The sequence below is a fragment of the Rhinoderma darwinii genome, chromosome 10 (genome assembly GCF_050947455.1).
Source record: "Rhinoderma darwinii isolate aRhiDar2 chromosome 10, aRhiDar2.hap1, whole genome shotgun sequence".
NCBI lineage: Eukaryota > Metazoa > Chordata > Amphibia > Anura > Rhinodermatidae > Rhinoderma > Rhinoderma darwinii.
Genome location: NC_134696.1, coordinates 39,698,683 through 39,710,714, shown reverse-complemented (window position 1 = coordinate 39,710,714; position 12,032 = coordinate 39,698,683). Strand labels below are relative to the sequence as shown.

Sequence of the window (12,032 nt, the reverse complement as noted above, 5' to 3'; positions counted from 1 at the left end):
TAGCATTGATACCATGATGGAAGGCGCATGGGTATTCACTAAAAATAAAAGTTATTCATTTTCCAAGAATTTTCTTTATCAATTTCTTATGATTTTCAAGTTCTCTGCTTGCAGTTTTTTTAACTCCTTCCCGACCGCCCACTGTCTTTTGACGTCAGGCGGTGCGGGTGCCTAGTCTACAGAGACATCTTTTGGCATCGCTGCAGATCAGGCTGATGAGCGCTCGTGAGAGCGCTTGTTCTCTAAGCAGGAGCTGTTACTAACAGCTCCTGATCTCAGAGCAGCCTCCTGAACACAGCTGGGGTCGGCAAACATTCCAACCCCAGCTGTTTAACTCTTTGATTACCGCGGTCCGTGACCGCGGCATGATCAAAGGGAATTCCCCTCTTTGATCGCATCACCGGGATTCCAGTGATGCGATCAAACACCGGGGAATCCCTCTGCAGTCAGCCCTGGGGACCTACAAAGGACTCCAGGGCTGTCTGTTCCGTGTGCCTGCTGTTCGGGCACACTATGTGCTGCCCGATCAGCAGCCTGTGTCATTGTGACACAGTGTAATGTATTAGCATACAGGAGTATGCTAATACATTGCAAGTAAAAAAAAAAGTTACAAATAAAGTTATCCCTTGATGGGATTAAAAAAAAAAAAGTAACAAAACAAATAAATAAATAAAAAAGTCCCAAAAAGTGTCTTTATTTTGCATAAAATCCATTTTATTGCCCCTACACTAAATAAAAACAAAAAACCTGCGCATATTAGGTATCTACACGACCGTAATAACCTGAAGAATTAATCTAATGGGTTATTTAGCGTGAAACGTGAACGGGATAAAAAATAAACAAGAAAAACTATGTCGAGAATCGCTTTTTCCTACATTCACGCCGTAAAAAAAAAAAATTTTACCACCAAACTGTGGGAAAAAAAAAATACTATTTCTCTCGCATAAAACAAGGCCTCATACAGCCACGTCAATGAAAAAATAAAAAAGTTATGGCTGCTGAAGCGCAGACAGGCAAAAACAGAAAAATTGAGCTGGTCATTAACGTCTTTTCAGGCCCGGTCATTAAGGGGTTAATTAGAACGTTTAATATTTACTTCCAGGGGATAAAAATGTTTGATTTGAAAAATTGTTGAGCGCCGATCAATGAGACAGCTCGTTGATCGGCGCTCGTTTACTCCTTTCACAAGGAGCTATGTACGGGGACGAGCGGTCATTACTCCGATTGCTAGTCCTCATACATTTCTATCATGTCAGCAGCGTGTCTCCTTGTTTACACAGGAAGATGTGCTGCCGACAACGATAATATTTCAGTTTTTTAAAACGATACGATCAGCAGATGAACAATCGTTTGCCCATAATTGTCCCCTGTAAAAGGGCCTTTACAGTTGCAGTGTAGTTATCAGAACTGTATCTTGTAACTAACTGAGGACCTGTGTGTCCATCACATGACCAGGACAGATTTTTATCCACTGCTTGTAAAACAATGAATGTTCCTGATAAATTGAGATCTAGAAAATCGTGAACAACTGGTACAGAAAGTATAATAGAAAATGGTATAACTTTTTATTTGCTGAAAGTGTAATATAATTATATTTGCATCTATGGTTGAATTTTTTTAGTGATGTTAGCATGGATGTCCTTTATTACCCTTGTGAGGCTCCTACTATTCTTTACAAGTACAGCATAATGTTTCCTACTGTCCGTATGGAAAATGGGCTGCCCCCTATTTGAGGTGTATGAATATATGAAAAAATAGACAAAATACAATGTAAAGTTTACAGAGCTTAAATATTGATTTTCCTTGTCTGTACTATACATCACTTTTATTTATATACATATGATGCTGGTTTAAAGGTTTGGCAGGAAGATGGCTTCTACCCCTCGGAGCCAGTGTTTGTCCCCAGCCCAGATTCATGTGAGGAAGATGATGGCGTAATCCTCTCTGCTGTTGTCTCACCACGGCAGGTAGGCATTTACTTACATAGTAAGCTTGAAAAAATACATAAATCCATCTATTCATCAAATTCTCCTGCAATGTTGATACAGAAGAAGACAAAAACCCCCATGAGCAGAAGCAAATTTTCCTAGTTGTAAAATGTGGCAATGTATAATTGGCTCATGCTTACTTAAAAAAGGGGTTCTGTTTCCCCGAAATGCATCGTATTTTTGAGATTCTTGTTTTATTGTACAATAAATACAATATATATCTTTTACCAAATATCCGGCGTGAAAGTTTTGCCCCTGGATGGTGTCTCTTTCTTACAGTGGATCTCCACTTGGTCTGCATTCCTCTTATCTACCTGCAATTAAGAGTTAAATGGGCACGATCAATGTTTTTCTCCAATACCGGTCATTGCAGCGGGAGTACAGCTGTCAATTACAGCCACCATCCCGCAGGTGATCGCAAGTGCTGTATGTGTATGTCAATGTATTAGGCAAATAAGATATGGTGCTCTGCATTTTGGTCAGCACAGTATTGGTACCACATGTAATCAACTTTTTTCACAATCCAAATCTGTTACAATGCTCAACATTATTGAAAGGGGGAAAAAAGTTATGAGCCTGATTAGACAACCTAAGGCCTTGTTCTGGCATGGCATTCTCCAGTGTAGTTAGAGTCACACAGTGAGGGTCTGATAGGAGAGACTCCCCACTAATGAGTGTGAATGGGTCCTACTGATTTCAGCGGAGAGGCAGTAGTGCATGCATGGTGGGGTTTTCATTAAACCTATAGCCGGGACACTATATTCTTGACATTTGTGGGGTTTCCAGTGTCTGTATATGATTAATGTGACTCGTATTACATTTTTATCTATTTTTTTGAAATCCCACGTCATATCCACAGGATCTTAGGAAATAATATATCTATATTAAGGTCTTTATTAGGTGGTATTAGGTTGGGTATTTTTGCAGTTTCTGTCTTGCACATTTTGCAGAGACAGCAGCAGGTTAATATTGGGTACATTTCTTAATACAGTGAGGTAGGGTCCACTGTGAAATGTTTTTGACTGGCACATGGTATACTCCACAAATGCCCCTTATTAATTTGTACCTTTTTGTATCTTCTAGGATAAAACAACATTTTTACTCATTTTAGATGCTAAAAACTTCAAAGAAATTGGTCGAGCTGAAGTCCCTGTTCAAATGCCTTATGGATTCCATGGAGTCTTTGTGCCACAAAATGAATGAGCTCAATCCTTGACTGACAACACTAATATTTATGCAATTTATCCATTTTCCTTTGTGCACATGTGCTACTATTATGTTTATCTTCAAATGCTACTGCTGAAAATGCTTTTGGATTGCTTTAGATGTACGCATTTTCTTTTCCATTCACTTTGATGCCTGAGTTCAGATTTTTTTTGTTGAAGGGGTTGTCCACTTTGGGTAATCCCTACTTGTTAAACTGGCCATACACATTAGATGATGGAACCGGCCGACGAACTAATGTGTATGGCGATGTCCCCACTCTCCCTTAACGGCACATATCTTGGGAGAGAAGGATTGGGCTGTTGAATTTCAACATGCCCAATCATTTTGTCTGTTAAAAGATAATCCGCTGCTAGTGAAGTCTGGCATCGGCTTTCCTGCTTCTCCCTATTGAGAATACATGCGCGCTCGGCCCTGCTGAGTGTGCATGTGTATGGGGGAGACTGGAAGAATAGCTGTTGGTCGAAAGATAGTTCAGCCGACTGCTATCTAAACTGTATGGCCTGCCTTCGAAGGGTGACTTGACAATAAGCTGATCACAAAGAGTCATCCTGCAGGGACTACCAGGGATCAGCTGTAATCTGTGGGGAAACATGGTAAAAAGTGTTTCCCTGAAGTGCCACCATGAAAGATGAGAATCCTGAACAGAGGACCCCCTATATTAACTCAGATTTCTCTAGAAGAGTGTATGAAACTGGGTTTTCTAAACCTAACAACCTTTTAAGCATAGAGAGGTACAGTAGGGCCTCATTGACTTCTATAAGGGCATATTATGCCTCCATACAACATAGAGGTTGTACTGAGCTGTAATTCGGTAGTGTGCTTGAGTCCCAAAGTAAACTTTTAAATTGATTCAAACTGAAATATTGTTAAAATCGAGGCATACTGAAAGTGTAAAGAGCTGACACATTACGGTTAAGATTTGAAATGAGCCAAGGTTTCAAACCTGGTATAGATGTCGTAATAGTTATTATTAGAATATTGGGGCTGATTATAGTATTTTTTTAGATCTTGATCTATGGTCTTTCATATCTTATGTTATTCAATCAATTGGCAATCATAAGCCTTAACCCCTATCCGCACCACAACGTACTATGTGTTGTGGTGTGGGTGATGTTTGGGGCAGGCTCATCCGCTGAGCCCGCTCCGTACGAAGTGGGTGTCAGCTGTGTGTTACAGCTGACACCTGGGACTAACGGCCATTTAATCACTTAGATCAGGGGTCTCAAACTCGGCCAGGTAAGAGGGCCGCATATAGAAAAAATGGGAAGTTGACAGGGCGCATCCAGCTTTCCAGTTTAAGTGTCGCTAAATGCAGTCCGGCGGCTCAGTTGGCAGCGTCAAGATTGGGCAGCCCCTTTTTAGATAGTGCCGCAGTGCCCTCTGTGGATGCTGCCGCAGTGCCCTCTGTGGATGCTGTCGCAGAGCCCTCTGTGGATGCTGCCGCAGTGCCCTCTGTGGATGCTGCCGCAGTGCCCTCTGTGGATGCTGCCGCAGAGTCCTCTGTGGATGCTGCCGCAGAGTCCTCTGTGGATGCTGCCGCAGAGTCCTCTGTGGATGCTGCCGCAGTGCCCTCTGTGGATGCTGCCGCAGTGCCCTCTGTGGATGCTGCCGCAGTGCCCTCGGTGGATGCTGCCGCAGTGCCCTTCGCGGATGCTGCAGCAGTGCCCTCCGCGGATGCTACCACAGTGATGTCAGGGGCAACCCCAGAGCTGGAGTCCCGGGCAGATCGCTAGTAGGCTCTTCCTTGGACTCCAGCTATGCTCCTGACATCACTTGGACTCCTGCTCTGGGGAAGCCCCTGACATCATTGTGGGTGTATGGACAGCGATGTCAGAGGCTTCCCCAGAGTCCCGGAGCAGAGCCGATAATAGCGCTCTGCCCGGGACTCCGCTCTGGGGAATACCCTGACACACTGTGAAATTCCCTGACATCGCTGCCCATATATGGACAGTGTGTCAGGGCCTTCCCCAGAGCGGAGTCCCGGGCAGAGCGCTAGTACCGGCTCTGCTCCGGGACTCTGTGGAATTCCCAGACATCGCTGCCCATATATGGACAGAGTCCCGGAGCAGAGCCGATACTAGCGCTCTGCCCGGCACTCCGCTCTGGGGAAGACCCTGACACACTGTCCACATATGGGCAGCGATGTCAGGGAATTCCACAGAGTCACGGAGCAGAGCCTGTACTAGCGCTCTGCCCGGGACTCCGCTCTGGGGAAGACTGACACACTGTCCACATATGGGCAGCGATGTCAGGGAATTCCACAGAGTCCCAGAGCAGAGCCTGTACTAGCGCTCTGTCCGGGACTCCGGCTCTGGGGAAGCCCCAGACATCGCTGTTCATATGTGGACAGCGATGTCAGGGAATTCCACAGAGTCCCGGAGCAGAGCCGACACCAGTGCTCTGCTCGGGACTCCGGCTCTGGGGAAGCCCCAGACATCGCTGTTCATATGTGGACAGCGATGTCAGGGAATTCCACAGAGTCCCGGAGCAGAGCCGACACCAGCGCTCTGCTCGGGACTCCGGCTCTGGGGAAGCGCCAGACATCGCTGTTCATATGTGGACAGCGATGTCAGGGAATTCCACAGAGTCCAGGAGCAGAGCTGACACCAGCGCTCTGCTCCGCTCTGGGCAAGACCCTGACACACTGTCCATATATGGGCAGCGATGTCAGGGAATTCCACAGAGTCCCGGAGCAGAGCCTGTACTAGCGCTCTGCCCGGGACTCTGGCTCTGGGGAAGCCCCAGACATCGCTGTTCATATGTGGACAGCGATGTCAGGGAATTCCACAGAGTCCAGGAGCAGAGCCGACACCAGCGCTCTGCTCCGCTCTGGGCAAGTCCCTGACACACCGTCCATATATGGGCAGCGATGTCAGGGAATTCCACAGAGTCCAGGAGCAGAGCCGACACCAGCGCTCTGCTCCGCTCTGGGCAAGACCCTGACACACTGTCCATATATGGGCAGCGATGTCAGGGAATTCCACAGAGTCCCGGAGCAGAGCCTGTACTAGCGCTCTGCCCGGGACTCTGGCTCTGGGGAAGCCCCAGACATCGCTGTTCATATGTGGACAGCGATGTCAGGGAATTCCAGAGTCTCGGAGCAGAGCCGATACTAGCGGCTCTGTGTCCCGCGGGCCGCAGATGACAGCACCAGGGGCCGCATGCGGCCCGCGGGTCGCGTGCTTGAGACCCCTGACTTAGATGCTGTGATCAATCATGGTCGCAGAATCTAAGATGTTAAAAAGAGGGGGGCGCTCCCCTCTCACAGCTCATCGCCTTCCCCCCGGCAATGTGATGGGGAGGTGCCAATGGTTGTCATGGCAGCCTAGGGGCCTAATGAAGTCTCCCAGGGCTGCCTTCCTTCATTTCCTGTTAAGCCCTGCTTGATAGGAGCCTGTAAAAATAACAATATAGTGTATTGTACCAGTGATCGCTGGTTCAAGTCCCCTAGGGTGTAAAAAAAATATACAAAAATTTAAAAAAAAAAACATTTTCCTATTTTACCTCTAAGGTAATGAAAAAAATGAACAAAATTGGTATAGCAACGTCCGTAAAATTCAGAACTATTACAATATACCATTATTTAACCCGCATGGTGAACGCTGTAAAAAATTAAAACGCCCAAATCGCTGATTTTTTGTAACTTCATATCCCACAAAAAATTAAATAAAAAGTGATCAAAGAATCTCATGTCAGGGGCGTGGCTTAGCGCGCAGCGAGAGTGGTCGTATGTTCTAGGAGCTCCGCAGTGAACTTGCGCCTTCGTTATCATGCAGAGATCCTTAGGCTTCCATAGACTACAAATATACCGTCCAGACGCTCGAGACGGCCGGGGGCAAACACCGGAGCCAGCATGAGCCCCACTAGAGGTCAGATGGCCGCGGAGAAGCTGCAAAGCTTTGCACGAGGTGAGAGGCAAGATGGCGGACGAACCCCTCTGCCTCAGCGTTCTAAGGGAGGAGAGACATCAGGCAGCAAGGAATCAGATGCAGAGGCAATTCCGGAACCCACGCTGTCGGAAATGACTACTCAACTCCTCACAGCTATCGCAGCTTGTAAAACTTCACTTACCGGTAAGCTGGAGGAAGTGAAGATAGATATCGGCCTTATGAGACAGGACATGCAGGCCATGAGGGAGCGTCTGACCTACGTGGAGGATAGAATATCCGGGGTGGAGGACAGAACGGTGTCCTTACCGGAGGCCATTGCTGACTTGGAATCGGCGGCTGAATTATGGAAACAGAAGACTGACGACATGGAAAACCGGCTTAGGCGTAACATACGCATAATTGGCATGCCGGAGAGGGCTGAAGGTCAGGTCCCTGGTGATTTCGTCCTGCAATGGATTAAAGACCTGCTTCCTGATGCGCCATTTTCGCAAGCCTTGGCGGTTGGGAGTGCCCACGGAGTGCCGGGGAGGCCGCCACCACCGGGGGCTCCCCCCAGACTGCTTCTGGCATGCATACTAAACTGCAATGACCGGGACTTGATTTTACGCCTGAATCGCAGGCTGCTGGAAATTACCTATAATGGGGCGAAAGTCTCCATCTTCCCCGACTTCTCGGCGGACCTGCAAAAAAGACGGGCGACCTTCTTGGCTGTTAAACGGCGCCTGCGGGAGTTGGGGGTCCCTTACTATCCGGCTAGGCTATGCATTGTGGACGGAGAGAGAACCATCTTTTTCAATTCCCCACAGGATGCTGATGACTGGGTGAGAAGCAAGCATCCGCCACGAAGGAACTAACTCTGCCTGATATCACGGTTGGTGCCTCGTGTTGAAAAGTCTGTTATTGTTGGGCTGTGCTGTCTCGCTGGACTCTCCTGTTAACCCATACGGACCCAGCCTGGAGAGGATATGGACTGGGCCTGGCAGAGCTTGGCTGGTCCGTATGCCAGGCCAGTACGAATTTGAGTTCCCTTGAAGTATGGGGCGCTATGCCCGAAGAAGTTGCTGGCCGTTTACGTCCCGATGGAAGCATATCTAGTTGCTGTTTGGCGCGGGTATTACCCCCGTATATTTAAAATGCCACGTTGTGCGGCATGCACCGGTAATGTAATATGCATCTTAATGCATTGCCGGTATGGTTGTGTTTTTAATAACCTGTTGTTTTGGGTTCTAAGCTGGAATGTGCCTTGGGTGCGGATAGTTATAGCACCATTCATGTACAAATGTAACCGCATAAGGCAAGGGGCGTGTCCATATTGGTGCACAAATCGGTGAGATGGGAAGCAATTCACACTAAGGTGGATAGTGAGGGTAGATATGTATTTGTGTATGCGCTTATAGAAAATGTGCCTCATGTCTTGTTGGGTATATACATCCCCCCGCCAGCTTCATTACAGATTCTACATTTGGCGGCTACCTTTGCAGCCACATATCCGACCGCTAGAGTGCTTGGCATGGGAGACTTCAACATGGTGGTAGATAGCAATCTGGACAGGTTCAGTGCTACTTCTGGGCAAGACCGGACATTCTCCACGGTATCAGTCCTGGCTTTACTGTTTGATGAAATGGGGTGGAAGGATCTCTATAGATATAAATACCCGACGACTACAGTGTATTCCTGTCACTCCCTAGGCAGAAACTCCCTGTCCCGCATAGATTATATGGTGGGAAACTCTCTAATTGTACCTTTGGTGGGATCAATATCTTATAAATCTAGAGCAGTATCTGATCACTCTCCAATGGTGGCCAGCTTTAGCCTCCCAGGCCCTTCAATGCCTAGAAGTTGGAAAATACATCCCTTTTGGCTGACCCTTATAGGCCCACAGGATAGGATCCCTGATCAACTGGAGGTGTTTAACATGGAACATAACACATTTGAAAATTCCAGCATTGCCTGGGATACACTGAAAGCGTATCTTAGAGGGTGTCTCTGGTCCACTATTTCATACATAAAAAAGGACTCCTCCAGAACAGAAGTGGAGATGGAGAAACAATGCGCTGCTCTAGAGGGTAAATACACGGCTGATCCCACTGACACAAATAGGGACCAATGGTTACAAATGGGGCGGAAGTACCTGTTACTGCTGCAGGAAAAGGCACATGGGAAGACATTTTTTGCAAAACAAACATATTTTGAACTGAGCAACCAGTCCAGTAAAATGTTGGCCCATTTAATTCATCAAAACTCTAAAAAGTCCGGCTATTCTTAAAATTCATAGCAGCTCTGGGGAATGTTTGACTGACTCCCAAGGCATACCTGAGGCATTTGTTCAGTTTTACAGGGGGCTATATGCCTCACAATCTAGGTATGATAAATCTGAGCTCCAGTCGTATATGGATGGTATTTCGTTCCCTAAGCTGAGTACGGAAGGTAGATTGACCCTGGAAGAGGTTGTGACTGAGAATGAAATAAGGGAAGCTTTGAAAGATATGGCAAAGGGGAAAGCACCGGGTCCTGATGGGATCCCTATTGAGGTATACCATAAATATTCAGGTCATCTCATTCCCTCACTGTCTGCTATTTTCTCGTATGCACTTGAGAGGGGGCAGTTACCTGATAGTATGTATGACGCTACTATTATTGTTCTGCTAAAACCAGACAAAGACCCGGTGGAATGTGGCTCCTATCGCCCGATATCATTACTAAACAATGACTACAAATTGCTTACTAAAATATTGGCAAACAGGTTGAACAAAGTTATTTCCCAAGTAATTCATGAGGACCAGACGGGCTTTATTCCAGGGAAATCTACCTCAGATAACATCCGGAGGGTACAGATTCTCGCTCAGATAGGGAAAGAGATGCAGGCTGACTGGGCGATGGCGTCTCTGGACGCTGCAAAAGCTTTTGACTCCATTGAATATGTATATCTGTTGGAAACTTTGGAGAGGTTTGGGTTTGGACCACAGTTCCTTAGATGGATTTCGCTCCTATATAAAGCGCCGAGGGCACAAATTCTGGTGAATGGTATACTGTCCCCATATTTCCGGTTACAGAGGGGTACTCGGCAGGGTTGCCCCCTCTCCCCATTGCTTTTCGCTCTTGCTATAGAACCCTTAGCTTTACGTATACGTCAACACCCTGGATATAAGGGGATTAGTTTGGGGGGTAGGGAGGATAGAATTGGCCTGTATGCAGATGACATGGTTCTTTTTATGTCCCAGCCGACGGTAACGCTGCCCCTGGCAATCACCACCTTGGAAATCTTTGGGAGGTTCTTTGGCCTTTACGTCAACAGGACCAAGTCTTTTTTTATGCCATTGCAGGGGGCAGGATGGCCGGACGCGTTGCACGGCTTAAGGGTGGTTTCCTCATTGAAATACCTAGGAATTGTTATAAATCGAGAGCATGGGAATGATCATGCCACTAATGTCTTGCCGCTGTTGGAATATAGAAGGGTTAAATTTCGGATATGGAGCACTCTTCCCGTAGCAGTGACGGGTAGAATAAATGTAATTAAAATGGTCATTCTTCCCAAATGTCTCTATATCCTCGAACATGCAGCGACGCCAGTGTTCAAAACATTTTTCAAACAGATACATGCCTTATTTCCACGATTTATTTGGGGTTCCAATCGATCGAAGCTCAGTCTCACTACTCTGCAGCGCCCCAAAACATTAGGTGAGGCAGCCTTGCCAGATCTTTACCTTTACTAACTGGCGGGGCAACTAAGATATCTGAAAATCTGGGTCGCCAATATGGCCTTGCCAGATAGAGAACATCATCTGGCATTTCATATGCATATGTCCACTCTGTGGCCAGTATTGGAGGGGTCCCTGACCGAAATTAAAAATGTATTGCCCATTCATAGGGTGGCATCCCAGGTGTGGAGGGCTGCGAAGAGCATATACAGTCACTCTGGAGTACAAATTGACATGCCATTATGGTCTAACCCCCTCCTCCCCCAGATGTCGGAGGAACTGGCTCCCCCCTTTTGGATTCAACATGGGATATGCACTATAGGGGACATGTATATGGATAATATTCTTAAATCGTTTTCACAGGTGCAGTCGGATTTTGCAATACCCAGGACTGCTTTTTACAGATATCTACAACTGCGCCATGCTCTTAATGTCCAATTCCCCTCCACTGACACGCCATTCACTCGGCTTCCTCGGATAGGAGTTTTTAGGTCCCAAGGCCCTAGAGGTCTGATATCCGCTATATACACATTTCTCACTACGGCCAAAGTAGCCAGTACACCCCTGCTGATCAAGGATAAATGGACTGCGAGGATACCTGACCTTGCGGAAGAGGACTGGGATGAGATCCTATCCTCTCCACTATACGTGTTGCCAGCTGCCAACAATAGAATGATACAGCTGTTCATAGTTCATCAAAGCTACCTGACACCTGTTAGAATGCATAAAATGGGTAGATACCCGAGCACAGAATGTCACAGATGCCGGCACCCTAGGTCAGACTTTTGTCATATGATCTGGGAGTGTCCGGTCATTTCCTCTTTTTGGAAGGAGGTGGTAGGGGTAGCTGCGGAAATCCTGTATATCCCGGTCCCAGTAAGTCCACAAGTGTGTATATTTGGTCTCCTCCAGGATGAACAGTGGTCCCATTATTTGAAAATATTCCTCCGGGAAATACTGTTTATGGAGCGAAAGGCTGTTGCTTTAAGGTGGATGGACCCTCATCCTCCCACGGTGGCAAGGTGGAATGCACTGGTGAATTCGGTTATCCCGTATGAGAGAATAATGTATAGACAGAGGGGTTGCATTGGTAAATTCCATAGGATATGGGAAGCTTGGTGTGACTCTGCGGTGACACAGCATACTCCGCACAGGTATAGCGACCTCCGTAGTTCATTGACACACGTCTGAACATATGGGGTTGTTGACCTAAATCATCTATGCAAACT

At 46.9% G+C, this 12,032-nt stretch overlaps 1 protein-coding gene across 1 annotated transcript in view; it reads left to right on the top strand.

The window, feature by feature from the left end:
* Window positions 1–4,609, top strand: part of LOC142661390 (carotenoid-cleaving dioxygenase, mitochondrial-like) — a 43,298-nt gene extending 38,689 nt beyond the window's left edge. Inside the window, exons 11-12 of the mRNA XM_075838772.1 lie at window positions 1,857–1,967; window positions 3,072–4,609. Of these exons, the coding sequence (XP_075694887.1) occupies window positions 1,857–1,967; window positions 3,072–3,191 (231 nt within the window). The 3' untranslated portion in view covers window positions 3,192–4,609. The remainder of the gene's footprint in view (window positions 1–1,856; window positions 1,968–3,071) is intronic.
* Window positions 4,610–12,032: the final 7,423 nt, after the last annotated feature.